Source organism: Schistocerca cancellata, chromosome 9, assembly GCF_023864275.1.
Source record: "Schistocerca cancellata isolate TAMUIC-IGC-003103 chromosome 9, iqSchCanc2.1, whole genome shotgun sequence".
Classification (NCBI taxonomy): domain Eukaryota; kingdom Metazoa; phylum Arthropoda; class Insecta; order Orthoptera; family Acrididae; genus Schistocerca; species Schistocerca cancellata.
In genome coordinates this window covers 69,426,336-69,446,691 of record NC_064634.1, presented here as the reverse complement: position 1 = coordinate 69,446,691, position 20,356 = coordinate 69,426,336, and the positions used below count along the sequence as shown (strand labels likewise).

The 20,356-nt window shown below is 38.0% G+C and overlaps 1 protein-coding gene across 1 annotated transcript; it reads right to left on the bottom strand.

Moving 5' to 3' along the window:
• Positions 1-5,218: 5,218 nt before the first annotated feature.
• Positions 5,219-16,553, bottom strand: LOC126101599 (protein CUSTOS-like). The gene is made up of 3 exons (XM_049912277.1): positions 16,389-16,553; positions 16,092-16,218; positions 5,219-5,776 (listed from the first exon to the last, which is right to left on the bottom strand). The coding sequence occupies exons 1-3, from the start codon at positions 16,513-16,515 to the stop codon at positions 5,254-5,256; spliced, it is 777 nt and encodes a 258-aa protein (XP_049768234.1). The 5' UTR covers positions 16,516-16,553; the 3' UTR covers positions 5,219-5,253.
• Between the last annotated feature and the right edge of the window lie 3,803 nt (positions 16,554-20,356).

Here is a 20,356-nt window from a genome sequence, read left to right as displayed (position 1 = left end):
TCTGGAAGGTTCTTGAAATATGTTTGTAAATTCTGTAATATATTATGTTTGTATAAATACTAGCATTCTGGAATATACATTGTTTGTATAAAAAGCTTGTGATGATGTTCCCTGCTTTATTTCTTCATTGATCATCCTCGGTGTCAACATACTGGCTGAAAAAATAGGGGGTGGAAATGCAGTACTGTCTACTTTAAATGATGTAGCCGACAGGTGCGCAGTACTTTACTTCCACTGTTCACAACCCCCTAATAATACACAGTTACATGGCCAGTGCACTATTGTTTAACTTTTCATAAGCCTCATTAATAAGTTGCAAGTGAACATCCACATATTGCTACAATAGTTTCCTGTTGAACATCTACGAGCAGTAAAAGCCTAAGCACATAGTTCACATTTCTTGAACAATAAACAGATACGTATGGAAACACAGTCATTGTTTTAACACACAGCCTAATTGTGTTACACTTATTTCACAGTTAAGTTGATGCATTGTTGTTGATCTAACCAACACGGGTTTTCCGTATGAAACTTGGCTGTGAACTGACTGTCTCGGGACAAAAAATCGGGCCCTTATATATCCTCACAATAATAGGTACTGATATTACACAGTGTCCTAAGTACAGAAATTACAATTAAAACTTAACTCATTAAATTAACTGACTACATTGAAAAATTTCGTCTTTTTAACAGTTTCTTCTACTACAAAAGTTAGGCCGAATTATTTGTTTAAATCATGAAACTAACAACATAGTTATGTAAACAATACTTTTGACAAAACTGTTGATTACTTTGGAATTAATGAAGGGCTGGTTTTCCTAACATGTTTTCGAATAGAGCCAAATACATCCTTTAAGAGTACTAGTATTTCATCTTCCAAAAGTTTATAATTAGTACAGAATTTGTATTTGTTTATATGTCAATAACAGAATTTAAATTATGAAACAATTACTGATTTCACCCTATAACAAAACATACTAACTAGGAATAGTCAAAATAAATTAGAAAATCAATTACATATATAAAACTAAGCACAAAGTTAGAGCTGCTGTTATATTCTTTAAAACTGAGTGCCAACTTTTCTCTTATATGAAAATGGAGATTACACTCAAGTATGTTAATGGTAATTAGTTCAAAAGTGAAACAGATTAATTTTAAGGAGGCAGATGGTAAAACATGGGAAGTAAAAAATATCCCAGCTTGCTTCATCACAAGCTGCATTCTTCATTCAAAATTTCAGTTCTGTTCTGACTGCACATTGAGTAATTGAATGAGCTTTCCAAGTGCCGCATTTCACTGATGACTGTCTTCAGATACTTGAGTGTGGTTTGAATATGACTTTTGGTGGAGACACTAGGTACTTCAGAATACCTAACTCATCATGGCTCCAATTAGACAATGTAAAAGCCATCGCCTTCGCAGACAGGAACCAGGGATACAGGCAGTATACTGTTCCTAAGGCCCATATATTCAGGAGATACATGGATTCCAAAACAGTAGTAAGTCAGACACCTATCAGCGAGTTCCAGAGACACTGGCCAGAACCCAAAAAATTGGTTGAAAGGATTCGACTGAGTAGCCAAAAAACAACAGGTGGGATGACGTGACATGTTTGGTAAATTTGTACCTTTTCTTGTTGAAGAACAAGAAAGAGAAGTTCGATAAATGGGACAAATTCCTTGCTGAACTGAAAAAACATTTATGACAATCGGTAGCAAATCCTTTTAGCAGAACAAATGAACAGGGCCCAATGTCACAGGGAAATGACACATAATGTTCTGGACCTATACCACATTGTGAATCTGAATATGACAGAAGCTGACAAAAATCTACCATATGAGGGAAGGAGTTGCAAAAGATATGTACCATGCTCTTCTGGTAAAAGGTGTTATGTCAGAGGAGATCATGAAATGGTGTCAGCAAACCGAGGAAAAGAATCTGAAAAAAAAAAAGGGCATGCTGAATGTGATCCCTATTGCAGTTGTGGAAGACCACCATGATTTTACCCCTCTCATACACCTCAAACTGTGCGGCCAAGAAATATCTTTCCTTGTCCTTAAGGAGGGGCTAACATCTCCAGTCCAAGCATTCTATGACAGAACTTCACACTGACATTAGTGGTTATGGTATAGGTGCAAATGCAAGGAGGCACTGTAAAATTGACAGTTTATGCTTCCAGAGTACTCTCCAAGTATAAGATGGACTACTCTGCAACCGAAGCAAGAGTGCTTTGCACTTGTTTGGGCCATCAAGTTCTGACCATATTTATTTGGCAAAACATTCACCATTATGATGGACAACCATTCTCTATATTGTCTAATTAGCCTGAGGGATCTGCAGGGTCAACTGCCAAGATGAGGCTTCAAGAGTATGTCGTCACAAAGGTATACAAGTGCACACTTAAACACCAGGATGCTGACTGCCGTTCAAGGAACACAATAGTGTAGATGAAGTCTCAGGTATCACTTCATAACGTGACATCGCTGCTGAACAGGGGAAAATCCAGCATTGCTGAAAACCATAAAAGCCTTGAAGGAGGAGAATTCCAATTAATGGAGCATTATATAACAGGAACTACGATCCAATAGGATGAAAACTGTTGTTCATCATCCCAGTTCAACAAAGGCCAGCTATCTTGGAGTACTGCCACAACGCTCCAACATATGGTCACTGGGATCCGTGAAGATTCTAGACAGAATCAGGGTGGCCAGGTTTCTACTGACCCATTTGACACTATGTGAGCCACTGTAAGGAATGCCGCAGACAGAGGCACATGTTGCAACTGCATCCGGGGATCTGGCAACAATCCTAGCTGCAGCAGCACCATTCCACTACACTGAAATTAGCCTCTTGGAAAGATTCCTGAAGTTGACAGACAGCAATTGATCAATAATAGTCTGCACTGGCTACCTCACCTGCTAAGCTATCATTAAAACTGAGGCAACTAATGAGTCTCTGGAAATTGCAAAGTCCCTCACAGCAGATATTTGAAGCACAGAGGACCCAGTGTGATTACCTCTCATTGTGAAAAATTTTCCAGTCGAGGCTAGTGTCAGAGCTGCTTTCATGCTGTAATATCACAACTGTCTACGATCAATACATGAATGGCCTCACAGACCATTTTAATATGATTTTGGAAGGTTTGTTCCCCATGTATGTTGACGCCAAAAAGAGAGATTGTTTTGTAATACTAGCCTTTGTGATATTTGCATACAACAAAGCAAAGCAACACACTAAAGGTTTTAGACTGTGCTTTCTGCTACACAGCTCTGATGGCTAAATGACAATGAATGCACTGTTCCCATTTCAACCAGATGATACTCTGGATGTTTACATGCAACACCTCATCACCAGGAACAAAGAAGTATGGCAGATGGTTCATATAAGGAGGAAGACAGAGTGCTAAATGACAAGCACTGGTCAGTGAGATACAGCCCGGGAGACTTGGTATGGATCTTTATTCCTGTGCCTTACTTAGGACTACTGGAAATTTTACAATAGCACTATTTTGGGCTGTAATATACCCTTCTTTGCTTTTTGGATGTCATATGTGAAGTCAAAGATTACAACTCTTCGTCAAAAAGACAAAAGCTCTCAGATGCCATCCACGTCTTCCATATGAAGCTCTACTGCAGTCCAGAGGAGGTGCTGGCTTATGAGAGGTTCGAGGAAACTGAAGATCCATTGAACAATCACGAAGCTTCGACAAGAGGGGATACCTTCGATGCTCCTCAGAGAGAAACATATGTAACAACATGACCGGAGGGTAGGGATCTGCTAGTGCCACCATACAAAAGACCACTGACAGGATCTAGATCCAGGGTGATGTAGTTGGTTTCAGTGAGAACTTCTGAAACACCAGTTCAAATATGACTACCGGCAATTTTTTGTTTAGTATTCATTGTTTCTGGAAATTTCTTAGGTACATTGTGTTCCGAATGTTTGATGTTTATATAAATGACAGCATTCTGGAATATTTGTTTGTATCAATAGCTGACTTTCTGTCCATCACAGGCCTCTTCTGGTTTTATGTTGTTGCCAGTAATAAACATGCTTTTAGTTCTATGTGTTGCATTTCATTGATGACCCTGCCTTTGGATTTGGACTTGATTGGGGCTTGAACTTAATATTATTTACAGATGAAAACATTAATGTACAAATAAAGAACTCATTGTCAGTATCACTAGCTCAGTGTACGTACTATATATTATGGTATTGCCAGCCGATCATGATATATCCCTTTTTAAAAATTACCCACAACTGTGACATGGCTGTTAAACACTTAAAAAAAAAAAAAAAAAAAAAAAAAAAGAAAATCACAAATGACATTGGCAAGGTAAGGCTATTTGTCACAGTGTCTGACGAGTCGTCATGTTCAGACATGTCCTTAGCACAGCAGCAAACATTAGAAATGGAACGATGTGTGTACTGGACCCAAGAGACAAAAAAAGTGTGTGCAAAAACCACAGCCAATAATGTATGTGACTAACTTCTGACATGCTTCTGTCAATTAACTACAGAAAGCTCATTTGTGTACATTACTACACTAGCCACAAAAATCAAGTCATGAACATTCTAAAGAATGCAGTGGGATAAACAACCCACAATATAAAGTATTGTGGCTGCTGTTACATTAAGGGATCTTAATATACTGTGATATCCTCTTTCTGATAATCCTAAAAATCTGGATCAGCAAGGATTGGTCCTGCATGAATGTTCAGCTATCAGTCCCTCATCTTATAAAAATGACATAGCTAACATTAATAATAATAATAAATAAATAAATAAAAAAACCACAAATAATATTTGATACAGCTGATGATGTTAACTGCACTGACCATACTGACATAAGCGCAAGGCGTTGTTGCGAGTTACGGATGCACAGCATACCTGCACACTCACAGTTTATCAACCTCTGTGCAGACATGCTCAGTCCAATGAATGCCAGTGTCAAATGTGGTGAGCATGTAGCTGTGTAATTAAGTGAGGTACTGTCTGCCATTGTTGGCAACTCTGACTGTGCAATACGAAGTTCATTTGTCCACTGTCTGTCTATCTCTCAAAGCATGCGGCTTGGCCACGTGCCTAAAGCTCTCTGCTCACTTTCTCAAAATAGTTAACATTGTGTAGCGTTCTGTATCACTAGTGATAGGCACGTATTATTCGTTTCAAGGTAGAAATTTTCAGGTAACGGCTAAAAACAATCAGCAGCAAATAATCAAAATGTGTTAACTATTTATTGTGAATCTACATTTATTCAGTATAATTATTTGCAAGAGCAGTCACATGGATTTTTTTGTGTTTTTTATGTTTATGACTACTTTCCTCACTTTTCTTTCTTTTTGTGGTGGAACTATCACTTGTTACTTTGAGTGGCGAGTTCCTGGCAGTGAATTGTTCACCATTAATATGTTCTATAGTGTGGTGTGAAACTACACCAGTCTGATCAGGCAATTTCTTTTTTATTACCTCAACGCAGACACCATTTTTTACTTTTATGACTTCACCTTTTTCAAAAGGAATCCACCCTTTCACACTTTCTTTGGATGTAATCCAGTCAGATGGAACAGCAGCTTCGGAAAATCTTTCCATAGCTGCACTACTTTCATCAAAATCAACAGCTTGCTGTTTCTTGTGGCTAGAAAACACAATTATCGGATCCTCCGCAGACAAGTACTCTGACGATGATGACAGAAGTCGAACACCACCTTTGGGTTTCTTCTTCTTCTTTCCCTGCTTCTGTTTACTGTGAACACTGGGTACTTCCTCCAGCTCACTGAAAAAAAAAGGAGACAGAGGAATATTAAATTACAGTGGAATAGAATACTAGTCCTAAGCATCTGCAAACTGGGAAACAACTTTCTTTGATTCCACAAATGTATCCAATACGAAACAAAGTTCTTCAATTAGGTATGAAATCAGTGATGACTTGTGCTGTGCATAGTAAAACCAGGTGAAATTACTGGTTATCAAGCCTAAAAAAACCAATGATAACAAGGGCAAATTATAAGATCCTAGGAGATGAGCTACAGAGCAAAAGAAATGAGGCACCGAGAACCTTAAGGGCCAAAAGCGCAGAAAGAATGTTCTGAGAAACATAGATATTTGTGAAAATCAAATTTATGGACAAACTACCAGTCTCATAGTTCTGAACATCTTTTTAAGTGAATCTTAATATCCTATACTTCTTATGAAAAAATAATGCACTCACTTTATGTTATGAAATATTAATATTTAAGATTATATTTATTATTAATGTCAATTCATGAATTTTTCCCGTATAGACTAGTGACAAAAGTGTCTTTTTAAAGTTGTAAATTTGTAATTATGTGAAACTAAATTATAACATGAACAGGTACTAAATGTAATGCAGAACCTCGTTATTTTGGTTGAACATAGTCTGTGGCTTGAGGTTCAGATAAAGCTGCTGATAAACCTCCAATTACGAAGTATTACTGCTATGTACATGACATAGACATTTAAGTATCCTGTGTACCCTAGATAGCAATTGAGCAGTGCAGAGCAATAAAATTACAGTTTGTACTTTGCGCCCAAATGGAAATTAATAACCAAGAAACTGGTGAGATAGAGTTTTGAGAATATTCGTATATACAACGTACGGCTACAGATATAGGTGAAGCTGTTTCATTTTATTGGTCCTGTTGCCTACAAAGCAGCTTATGCATAGCACATTTGATAAATCAAGTTATAAATATACAGCTGAAAGCCATTTCTAGGCATACATATTTAAGATTACTATAATACACGTTATACATAAGTATTTATCTAACACACTTCAAAAGATGTCAGGAGCATCCATATACGCTGAAAATCTCAAAATCGATGGCAACTTGCTTTAGACCCTTACGATTCTCTGTGCTTCATATTGTGGACTAATTTTAAAAGCAGAGAACAGCTACCTGGGTCTACTGATTAACAGAGGAAGGCATGAAGTGCAGGGTGGAAGAAACAGTGAAGATATTAGGTGTGTAGGGCACTTATATCCTGGAAAAAATAGCTATGAAGCACACCTGTAGGATAAATTACTACAATAAAAGAAAATCCTGAGTGAAATGCAAATACTGACAGATGACAGAATCCAGTCACATCTTTTTGAAACTAAGTGCTGTATTATAAACACCCACATAAAAGGAAATGATAACTAAAGGCTTTCAATCTTTTATTGTATGTCACAATAGGTTAAGTTTATTTGAAGACATAAACCCGTGTTCAGACACTTCTTACACATATGTTATGTGTTTTATATGTACACACTCTGCAGGACTGGACGAAGTGTAGGCTTATGATGTGGGTATGGAGTCAGATTGCATCACAAAATGTACTGTACTGTATCACCAATGCTGTGAAACACCACTTCTTGTGTGGCCATGTGATCTATCATCTTATGCAGAAGATACTCACAGTTTAATTTACATTTCTATAATTTCTTACGACCTTCTCTATGGCAAAATTTTATATACTTGCCCCACAAACATTTTCAGATACCATATATGTGGGTGGACTGCAGATAGACCAAAATTATCACTGGTGGTAGCTACTGATGAGTTTTGAAATCTTGGTAGTGTGAATAACATGTTTCAGCTCCTTGCAGATAAAAAACAGCTTAAAAGAATTTCACTTGGACTTTGGAAGACCATTGTTTAAGAGAATTTCAAGCTACCAAATGTAGCCAATTGAGTTCAACGACGTTCAAATTAACGAGTTTTTGTATACCAATGAATGAGGGTGCTCTAAGAGAAAAATAACTACACTGTATATGTAGAACAGTATTTCTGACATTTGTTTCACTGAGAAAGTATATGTACATTATTGTGTCACTTAATTTCCAACTTTCAAAAAGTTTAGCTCCCACCCCCCTAGTTTCTTATAATCAGTAAAAAAACAATATGTGCAAAATTTCAGTTCAATTGGACAACTACAAGATGACCCTCATTGACCAAGAAATTCTGAATTTTTGCTGTGCAGTTTCACATTATCATTATTATTAAAAAAAAGCCTTATTATTTGATATACTTATTTAAATAACCCTATTTTAAGACCTATATATTTACCTTGTCGTATATAATATATATCATAATTTTATTAATACTAAATCATAAACAGTGTTAGTAAAGGCACTTCTGTAGTATAGCTACAAGTCACCCTAATGTGCATACTGTCAAATGCTGTTTTTTTTTCCCTCAAATGAAACAATTACATACTTATCATGGAACAACAGCAGAACTGAAGAGTTCTTCAGCAGCACAGATGATGTCATCTGCCTGCATCCATTCTTCTACATTAACAGAACAAGAGTGCATCAACCGGGTGTAAGCCTGTAGAATAGCAGCACTGGAATCCAAAGTTGTATCTGCATTATTAGTAAGTTCAGATGTTGGATCATCGGTTTCCTCTTCAGTTTTAGTGGCATTATCAGTTGCTGTCCAGGCCATCTTAAACTGTTAGTTATCATGTCTACTGGAAATTCATCCCGAGCAGCAGATATGTTGTATATAGCTTCCAATACATTCCAATGTGGAACTGATCACAGTTGCTCCTCTGCACTATTGGCAGCCTTAACAAGTTGGCATCCATAACTACACTCTGAGGCAATTATTCCTTATTCAATGGCAACAGATGGCTCATGGTGGTAAGGCCGGTATTACACTATTAAATTTCTTTGTCAAAGATTTGATCAAAGATGTGATCCAATATTCCGTCAAATATATTTGACAAAGATCTTTGACGTAGCGCTAGACGGGGTATTACACTGTCATCAAAGTTTTCGTCAAAGTTCAAGATGGCTGACAAATACAAACTGTTATTTCCCACAGCAGCTGCTGCTTGTGCCACAATTGCTGTGTGTGCACATGTGATACAGGAGCGAAAAAAAAAAAAAAAAACGTACCTGGGTGAAGCCGTGGGTTTCACGACGAGACGAAAAAAGCATTTAGCAAAACTTGTTATGTGAGCTAATAGTGGAAGATGTCAAGTCATACATAAATTTCTTGCGAATGGATGAGCATACTTTTCAGTATGTTCCTCGTATCTCAAAACACAATACTCACCTAAGAACTGCTATATCTGCAGAAGACAGGCTCACTGTAACACTTCGATTCCTTGCTACAGGAGAAAGTTACTCTAGCTTACAGTACAACACTCGAATTCCACAATGCACATTAAGTAAAATAATACCTGAAACGTGTGAAGCAATTTATAAAGCACTAAAGGACCACTGTCTGAAGGTAAATAAATGTTCGATACACTTTATGTTCATGAAGATAAATTGTTATTATTTTAATTATTAAATTTTATTTACACAACAAATTTCAATTGATGTGTGATACCACAAAATTAATAGAGATGTATGAAGCGGATGAGACGCTTTACAATGTGAGGCACCCTGATTATAAAAATAGATTACGAAGATTGGAGAGATACAAAAATTATATACATATATATTTATAGAATTGAATCCTCTTCCTCTATTCCAGCCCGCTGCTAGGCAGCCTGGATATACCCAGAGGTGGACAGTTGTGCTTGTTGTGCACGGGCTGTCGCATGCAGCAAATCCCACCTGTCCTTTAATTTCCGCTCCACACAGTGCATTGTGGCAGTGGTGTATTCCCTGCCACCCACTTTTTCCATTTCACGCAGATCTGCTGCGATGTGGGCGCCAAGGGTACCGTAGTGGTCTTCATGGACAGGCATGGTTCTGGCAGCATCAGCCATAGCCTTAAGTGTCCTGCTGGCCTCCACCATGACGTCTGTTGCCACGTCTGGTGCGACTTTCCTCCTTTTAGTGGGAGGCCGCTCTTGACGCAGGGGCTGGGGCTGTGCCTCGCTACATGCGACAGGCTCTTGCATCTCATGCTATAAAATAAGGGATAAAAGCCATTAGTTACGTACTTCCTTGCACATACATAAATCTTATTTATTTACAGGTACCCACAAGCAGAGGAGAGTGGGAGCAAATTGCAGAGGATTTCAAGAAGAAGTGGAACTGTTATAACACTATAGGAGCAATGGACAGAAAGCACATTCGTATTAAATGTCCACAAACTAGTGGATCTCACTTTTTCAATTATAAATCCTTCAACAGTATCATTTTATTTGCCATGGTAGATGCTTCCTACAAATTTTTGTATGTCGATGTAGGAACTAATGGGCGTGTTGGTGATGCTGGAGTGTTTTCAAAAAGCAAACTACGTGAGTGTCTCATCGACCGATCTATGCTCAACATTCCTGAAGGCAGGAAGCTTGGGAACACAAACATTACAACTCCAATGGTAGTACTGGCAGATGACTCTTTTCCTCTGAGTTATAACATTATGAAGCCATACCCCTTAAAAGGAATCACAAAGAATAAAAGGTTTTCAATTACCGACTGTCACGAGGGAGAAGATTAGTGGAGAGCAGCTTTGGCATTCTTGCAAGTCATTTCAGGATTTTTCTTACTACCATTAATCTGCCTCCTGAAAAGTTACCACAATTACACTGGCTGCCTGCACATTGCACAACTTGTTAACTGAGAGAAGGAAACACTTGTACACTCGTCAGGAAACAGTGTCTGCCATAGTAGGAGACTGCACTTATCTTGAGACACAAAGCACTGAGGACCCACAGCGAATGGAACCAATAGCTTGCCAAGCTGCTTCTGGGAGTTCAGTACATGGGAGAGCAGTTAGGGAATACTTTAAGATATTTTACAATGGCGCTAGGAAACTGCCCTGGCAAGATAATCACATTTAGTTACATAAAATGTAAACAAATGTACATACCTCAAACATTTCTTCGAACATCGGTGTGGCACGTTCACTTTCACTTTCCGTGCTTTCTATATTGCACACACTCTCGTCCACCTCTGTTGCCTGGTCGAGAAATTTGAGCATTTGGAACCAGTACACTTGTGGTGTATACGCCGCCTGTGCACTGGCTCCACTTTTGCTTTTATGCATCTGCAATATTAGTAATGAAAATAATTTAAACTACTTATAGGTTACGTAAACATTATTGTATGCTTCAAGTCGCTGCAGTGAACAAATTAATCTAATCATTTGCATGACATGTAAACTTTACTTGCATAAATAAATATGAACGAATATGTCAATACGTACTTTTGCTTTCTCGTAAGAGTAGCTAGTGCGGAGGCCATTTATCTTCCTCTTGATATCCTCAGCCGTACATCCAGGCCGTATGTCACGGCTAATAATCTCTACTATATTTTTGTAACTCTCCACTCTGCTTAATCTATTTTTATAATCAGTGTGCCTCACATTGTAAAGCGCCTCATCCGCTTCATACATTTCAATTAATTTTGTGGTACACTGCACACACCAACTGTATTTTGCAGCCATGTTTACAAACACTAAAGATGACAGAACGCTCCAGCGATGCTGGCGCTCCGCGTGGTAACATATCGCATTGCAGTGAACATAAGACAAGCAATTTCTTTGATCAAATCTACGGCCTCGCCCTAGATTTGATCAAATATTGGACGACATTTGTCAAAGTTCCCTATTACACCATAAAATATCTTTGACAAAGATACTGGACAAAGAAATTTGATAGTGTAATACCGGCCTAAGAAGTTAGTTTCCATGTTCAGAAATTCCAGGTCATCGAAGTGATGTGCCAAGAAATGGTCCACAGTTAGCAAAATATTTCTTTTTGTCAAAGCCATTTGTTGTTGAACCTTCAAGAGCCAGCTACAGAAGACCTATTTGGTCTTCCAAGTTTTATTGTTATTCTCATAGGAGCATAGTGGATTGAAGAAGTTGATATTTTTAAAACAACATGGATTGTTGTATCTTCCAATAACTAATGGTTTAAACTTCTCAGAACCATCTGAATTACAACACAAGATCACCAACAGTTGCATTTTCCTCAGTTTCATTTTTTGTGCTTGAAAGGTAGTGTTTTTTCAGGCATCAAGTTATAGAAAACATCGGATTCATCCACATTAACACATCTCTTGGGCAATACAAATGAGAGAATTTTGATTGAAATTTCTGTGCCCACTCATTGGCATCTAACTCATTTCATCTTTGTGCCTCCCAACAGACACTTACAGCACTGACTTAATGCCTCTTCTAAAAATGCTACAGCCAGCCCTCGGAACACACAAACCCAGATACTCCATCTTTCTGTGTTATTTCATACATTATCCTAAATTCAGTGTAAGTGGTGGATTTTTTGATGTAATTTGGCAGGAACCAAACAACTACTAATGGTTAACCGAGTTTACGCTTACCCAATTTCGAAATAACAGGCATCTACTGTAGTAGGAAGATTTGATCTGTAAGTGAGGGTGAAAGTAGTCCCAGCAAAAGTGTATTATCAAATGAGTGGAGAGCAACTTCTATCTTCAAATCCATATACATCACATTACATTACACAATGCTTAACTGACACTGTGTGTCATACCCTACAAAATGAAGAAAACTGTGTATGTTTCGGTGTCAGTGTGGTAGAAGTGGTAGATCTAGTGAACAATGTTAACCCTAGGGTATGCAGTTTTAAATGTCCTATGCTATATAATGGGTTGTATATTTTGTCTGTAAGGACATTAGTGTTCTTTAAAAACCTGTCATTTAGTCATTTTGTGTGGTAGCTTAGACTGCGTTATACGCTAGGCATACACAGATGTAGTGTAGATAGTGAGTTTCTTGAGCACTGTAATACTGCCGCTTTTCAGTGGCAGTGGCAGTTGCAGCGTCAGATTTAAGTCTCGTTTAGTTATGAGTGGCAAAGTCATGTAACCATGTTAATGATGTCATCATGACACATTATTGTGCTATTTAGTAATCTCAGAATGACTTCCTTCACTCCATTTGATCTTTATGTGAGGGTAGTAGTCCCAGCAAGAGAAATCTGGATTGTGGCTTGAAGTTCCAATAGTGCCAGTGATGACCCTGTGTCTTATAAGAGAACAGTCTTCTGTTACAGTAGTTACTGGAATATTACTACTTTACCAGTAACCTCAATGATCTGACTTATAGGCTATAATTAGCTTGTGGAATTCAGTAATTCTTATAATGACTACCACGATTCAGGTGACAGTGCAGACACACTAACATCACTATACAAAAATCTGTTTGATTCTCTGGGAAGTAACTTTAACAACACCAACACTTTACACTCCAAGCCAACATACTGCAATGTTTAACAAGCTGTGCAAGTTCACAACAGCTCTGTGGAATCGGTATAGGAACACTTTTCTTAAGTTGGTTGGTTGGTTGGTTTGGGGAAGGAGACCAGACAGCGTGGTCATCGGTCTCATCGGATTAGGGAAGGATGGGGAAGGAAATCGGCCGTGCCCTGTCAGAGGAACCATCCCGGCATTGGCCTGGAGTGATTTAGGGAAATCGCGGAAAACCTAAATCAGGATGGCCGGACGCGGGATTGAACCGTCGTCCTCCCGAATGCGAGTCCAGTGTCTAACTACTGTGCCACCTCGCTCGGTTTTCTTAAGTATATTAGGGATGATATCATAACGAAATTGTTGTACACTACATTGTCTACATGGCTAAAGTGAACTTACGGTGTTGGTAGTTCTTGTATTGACACTCGCCATAGCCAATCAAGTAATAATGTACACTAGAGAATGCGAATTTCAGAGTCCAACGTTTCTTTTTGCAGAAGACACAAATTCATTACATTTCTTTTCAATACGGAGATTGTCAGAATAACTATCACTGGTTATTATGAATTTTAAGGCTAGGTACTTATTTTTGCATTTTTTGACAGTTGGAAAAAAACTAGATGTGTTGACAAACTGACGTAGTGTAGTCAGAGGCCTAGGTTAGGTAGGCAGGTGATAATTTGCTTGTGACATAGAAAAGCCAACAAGTCTCAATATGAAAGTATTTGTCACTGCAATAACCTACTTGTACATCTTTTTTTTCTGAAATCTTTCATATTGTTGTTAAATTCTAATCTAGTAGAACAAAATATAGATTATCTTTTGTTGTGGACCACAGGAAGTTATGAAGAAGCATTCTGACTGGCTACTGCCAACCAACCGGTAACCAACAACCAACTCTCACTGTATTCGATTACCACTGTTCAGAACAAGATGTCACAGCATCTGCATGCAATGCTACGATCATAGACAGATGTGCACTTTTACCTGACTGCCTTCTCAACTGATTATTGCAACTCATTCTTGTTGAATGCTTTACATGGAAGGCAGATTCAAACAGTAGAATGTCACTTTTCATTAAAGTACTGTTGTTTACCACTGTTTGCAATCTTTATGAATACAAGAACAAAATAATGATGTGCCATTGGTGTATAGAACAGTATGTGCTCGTGTGTGTTTTCTCCAGTTCAATGTAAAAATTTCAAACACTTACAATTTACTGCACAAGCCAGTAAAGTATTTTTCTCTAAGAGGAGCAAAGTGTGTCGTAAGAACTGAGAAAGAAAGAGAAACTCTGAGCAGTTACTTAGCAGCTCGTTTGGAAGCAATTAAAGTCACACTCAGTTTTTGTCTATAAATGATTACAGGGCAAGTGACACTTCCAATATCTTAGTAATAATCATTATTATAATATCAGGCAAAATTTTCTTTTTCTGTGGATAATGCTGCATTGAAAACCATGGATATATAAAACCGAAAAATCATTTATTATAAACAAGTACTTTTATTTCTCACATTTAAGACGAGCGGAGAGAAAGTTTATGTTATCTTCCTGTCTCTCCATCCCCTTACAATCAGCAGTATTTTTAAAAATTTCAGTATTCATCTAAATTTAAAGAACCACAGAAAACCTAAGATTGAATGGGCAGATGAGAACTGAATCCCTCTACTCCCCAAATAAGAGTTCAGTGACTTAATGACTAGGCCACCTCACTTGGGAAAGAATGCAATGGTGACCCATCATTGCTTTATCTGCGGTGGTCGGACAGTATCCCTTCCCGAGCAATATAAGGTATTCAAAGAGCAAATACATCAATTTTCAACACAGAATTGGAAATATAGTTGAGCCTGGACAAACTGTTTCCTAAATGGTTCTAGGACAACCATGAAGTCATACATGCAGTCCTTCCCTCATCTCTATCAACATAATCCAGCAGTTCCTGCCTGACGCCTTCATTGGTAGTAAGTTGTACAGCACTAGTTAAGTATAGACAACCACAAGGTGGAAATAATGGCAGATTGTATCCACTGATTGCTTAAGAGTATGAAAAAGGAACAGCTGACAGTTAACTGGTGTTCTGAATATTACAATAGTTTACATCTATTCTCTGCACCATAAACTATCAAATTTAGGGTCATTACAGACACTGTAACATATTTTACACACTGGTAGTTAGTAAATGGCAAATACTTACAGTTATTACACCAAAACAAACAGTTCTGTTATATGAAGTAATAAAATATTACTAAGTTAAACTTTTCTGTTAATAATGAAAAGTGTATTAAAGGTGGAGTGAATGTTCTGTCTAAAAGCAAAAATGGGCTAACTGATCAGAAAGGATTCTCACCCTGTCAGAATGACGACAGTAGGACAAAACCACGAGAAACCTAAGTTGGAGTCAATATTTCTGTGCCAAACATAAATCTTGGGCTACACTGCATATCAGTGTCATAACAATCAAGAGTTTAGCGCTTTAATTTTCAGCATTTTTTATTGCCAGCGATTCAGTAATAACATTCTGCTACTAGAAGTGAGCACCTAAAACATATTCAATACACAGTCTTACCTCATTCCATTATATTACTAAAATACTCTTTAACATGTGTAACAAAATTTAAATTATTGGAATAATAAAATATAACATTGCGAACGCAAAATGGTAATAATAGTTAATTCTGCAATTACGTCTACCTCTCAAAACGCTAGGTTTGAACTACAGAATATATCAACTAAGAAATTCTACAGCTTTGTCCGAAATTGAAGTTATATTTCAATATATATGCCCTACATTGTTACAAAAAAGTTAGATGCCCAGATATTGTTCCTAAAAAATTAAAGATAGTGCTTCAGAGTTACCTGAACGATGTGAAACACACAACCATCTCCCATTTCAATTTGAAGAATTAACACTTGATTCAACGATGAATACGGAGTTTCAAAACTCACTTGTCAATCATTTTCGCCAAACGTTTTGCAACGAACGCCTGGAATTCTGGTGTTACTCTCAGTGCACTAGGCTGTTCAGTCTTCTCGTCCAGTGATATTCTGTTAGATGGTTTCTCATCTCGTCCCTCTGTAATTTAACATTAACATTTTACCACAGTATTTCTCAGCTCCACACAGCGAAGAAATTGTTTTGTAAACATACTGAAACAAAAATTGTCGCTCATCACGGAGAATATGAAATTAAAGACGTCCACCGCAAAATTATTTGTCATACAATAATCACATTATTTTATTTACCCGTAGCGTCTGATCTGCTACTGAACATAGAGACATCTAGTGCATCTTTGAGTTGCTGAATGTTTTCGTCTTCTGATGATTCAGAACTCATATTTCCACTGTCACTATATCGCTCTATTTCAAGCATCTCTTAAAACTTAATGACAACAAACACACGCTTCGTAAAATTTTAGTCAAAGAACTTGGTACCAAAGACATGTAAATGACATGCCATTCGACCGCGCCACCTGGTGACTTCAAAGGGCCCTCACACGCTCAATAATACTGTCAAACCGACAATATATTGACTGTCTGAGGGCATTTATTGACGTATTGTCATTACTAGAAATATTGATGAGAATTATTCATGGAAACCAAATTATTTTCAGTATTGTCGATACATACGTGTGCGAGGCCGAGTACTGACGATTTGACAATATTATCCTGCCCTCCTGCAGCTCTCTAATATGGACAACCTCCTCTGAGGTGGTCTACAATATCGGAGTCTGTTGTCATTTGACATTTACTCCACAAGTATAAAGATAAAATTGGCTGGGATAAAAAAGGGTTTGCTAAAACTTGTCTGAGCTCGACAGGATAAAATACAAGAAGTGCTAGGAAACTAGCGGCGAGAGGAAGAAGAATGTTTGTTCTTCTTCTGCTTAACTCTCGGAATAGCAGCGATTATACGCTGCCAGTCATAATCGGTAAAAATAGGGAAGCGGTTTATAAGGTCCAAGTCCCTCTTAGGAATGATGGCGGACAGATTTGCAATTGCCCAACCGAAATCATAAGGCTTATGGGGTAGAGGTGGTTTAGGAACACTGGAGGCGGTAAAAGGGTACGGGGTATTGTGATGCGCGAACGTCTTGTCACGCAATGATTTTGCGACCATCTTCAGCAGTTCAGGCGCAGTAATCTCTGTCAACTTGCACATATTTTAGAATCATTTTTAGAAACATCTACGTCTTCTAATATCACACAAACTCTTGGAAGCAGTAAAATAATTCAAATATTTCGTAAATCACGTAGGAAAGGGATGTAAAACAAACATTATGCTTATGATGCGTCTGACGCTCTCCTTTCTCGCCGCTTGGAGTGCTAGTGTCGCTCCAGCTGTCAAATGGTAACAACTTTTACAGCAGCAAGTGTCACGACTGTAATGATAATTGATAGCGAAGCTGCATGGTCATCAACGGTAACTGTTCTTTCGGGAACAGATACTACCTTCATATATTGTCACGACTGTTATGTTAGACTGTGGTAAGCACTCTGCAGCTGGAGCTTCAGATGTCTGCACACCAAAGTGCTGGACGTTCTAGGCGTTTCATTTTTTGATTGAGACAGAGAGCTATGTGGATCCATATCTGTCATCGGAAGTGGTAAAAAAAATAGATATCATGTTGTTGTATTTGAGAGTGTCCTCTGGTGGTGGATGGGGGACATGATGAGTTTAACATGTGGTGTTGGGTTCATCTGAGTTTTGGTTGATATCGAGCTAACGTGGTTTTGAGTTTAGGTAGTAGGTGCAGTTAAGTGGGTTGTGGTGGTGTTTTCAATGAGTCATTAAGATTTTTTGTTTATGAATTCGGCGTTTTTGTTATGTCAGATTAGTTCGGTGTGTGTGTGTGTGCATGCAAGTGTGCCCCCTGGTATGCATGGGCATGGTGCGAAACGTAGGTGGTATAGTCGAAGGCTTTTGCTGGTAAGTAATTTTTGTTTTGGTTTTATTCTATTGCAATTGTGATGTTTTGTGTGTTGTATATTTATAGTAAGTCAGTTGTGTTTTAATTGATGTAGTGAATATGGAGTGACTGAGTGAGGTGGCACAGTGGTTAGCGCACTGGACACGGAGTCGGGAGGACAGCATTTCAAACCCAAGTCTGCCCATCCTGATTTAGGTTTTCTGTGGGTTCATAAATCGCTTCAGGCAAATGCCAGTATGGATAGTTTGAAAGGGCATGGCCAACATCCTTCCCTAATCCAGTGGGACTGATGACCTCGCTGTTGGGTCCTCTCTCCTAAATCAACCAACCAACCAGTATAGGGTATTTGAGTTTTGAGTTGTTGGGGTTCTGGTTCCACTTTTCTGGCTTGAAGGTGTTGGTTTTATGGTATCGATTGCTGCGGTTGAGCTGTATAAATCAAGGGGAATGTCCGATTCCTGTGGTTTTATTGGTGCTGAAATTTAGATATTTCTTGGTTATTATTTGTTTTGGGATGGTACTGTGTTTTTTTGTTGTTTTATATTTAACAACTCTGTTTTCTGTAGTTGTCCCTATAGTTTCATTTTATTTTTGGAGTGAGACGTTTCTGTGTCATTTATATTTTTGTTCTCGATTGTTGGCATGTGTATGTAGTGACGTAATTGTCGTCACTTTGTATACACTTCCGCCGTAGTGATGATATCATTGGTCAAAGCAGATGAGTGGAATCGAACGTTACTGTAATGCCGCTTTATATTACTTAATTGTTGTAAGATGGCGTTACCTTTCCAGGAACTTTCTTCTTATTAGGAAAATAGCTAGGAAATTTGTCTCCATTATTACTGTTGCAGTGTTTGCATTCAGAAGTCGCCCCATTTGCGATTGCAAAAGATCTCTGCTCACTCGATCAGTATGTCTTGTGATATTGCCAGTAGTATTCTTTTTCAACCTGTTCGTGCAGATGACTTGGGGAGTTTCCTGCATAATGTAAACATGCAGAAGACAGCATGCCATTGTAATGATATTCAATTTTTGAGGGTCCAAGTTAAGGTGTTTCAGGAATATCATAAATTTAGAGATTAGGCATAGCAATATTATCAATGAACTTTGTTGTTTCTTTCTACACGTCTCTGAATTAGATGAAGACGGAAGTATTACAGAAATTTTGTCATCTGCCTCATCACCAGTTCCTGCCTCATCAGCAGTTCCTGCTTGATCACCAGCCTCCTCATCAAGAGCTGCAGCCGGACCACAACTTGGGAAATCAGCAAAGAGACCGAGAAGTGGGTAGGATGTTCATGTCTTAACCAGACAGGAAACAGAGGAAGAGGCAGTAGCAAAGGTTGCAAAGGCTGGAGTATGAAACTCCAATCAATAAGTCGAGAACAGTCGATATTTGCTCCAAAACACATTTCTGACATGTTACAGGCAGGGCTGATGGGAACCTTGGGGATAACTTACACATCCCCAGGACTGATACATACCCAAGCAATAAATACTGTCCCTACACAACTAGAACAGAGAGCACGAAGTCTAATCGGCATTCTATGTGAATGGATACTGGACTTTGGGATGCCCATGTGACCCTTTGTGAAAATGTGTATCTCACTTTCTTAGATTGTCTAACACTTGGAATTTTATTGGCTGAAGTTTAGCTCATGTTATTATGTACGAATATACCTGATGATGATGACTGGGTATCGCCACCCTGAGTGGAGCCTGTTCCTCCTGCAATAGTTTTTCTTTTTTTTTTAAATAAAGGATTGATTGTTTGCTCAAAATTTTTAATTGCTGTCATTGTAATTTTTGTTGACACTGATTTTATATTCAAGAATGTCCCACTGAGACTGCTGTTTGCCTATGTACTTTCATCAGTTTCGATTGTGTGAAAAATATTTTAGCTTTCCATTCTTAAAAATGAGGGCAAGGACTGCATCTATACTGTCCTGAGTGCAGTATGCAGTCATGTAGCAGCTTTCTTTATGAATGGTTTTATGATTTATTCCTATGGTTTTATTATATTACTTTAATTACGAATTTCTGTACTTGTATAAAAATTAAAAACCAATGTAAAATATCCTCTTCCCTCCATTCCTTGTATCCCTGTCTCTAGTTTGAATAATGTCGTCTGTATAAGCTACTACTATAATTTGTTATTGCCATTTAATAGATCTATATTTTAATGTATTTCACGATACTATACAGGTTGTCCCCATTAACACTGTGAATTTTGATAATATTCATTGTCACACATGACTTATTGTAGCCTTTTTGTTACTTCCT

Bases quoted from the DNA above. Each gene is read 5' to 3' on its own strand.
- LOC126101599 (XM_049912277.1), bottom strand. From the start codon at position 16,515: ATGCTTGAAATAGAGCGATATAGTGACAGTGGAAATATGAGTTCTGAA. The intron at 16,219-16,388 runs GTAAATAAAATA...GTTAAATTACAG, and splicing joins TAGCAGATCAGACGCTACGG to AGGGACGAGATGAGAAACCA. The intron at 5,777-16,091 runs GTGAGTTTTGAA...TTTTTTTTTCAG, and splicing joins TTGGCGAAAATGATTGACAA to TGAGCTGGAGGAAGTACCCA.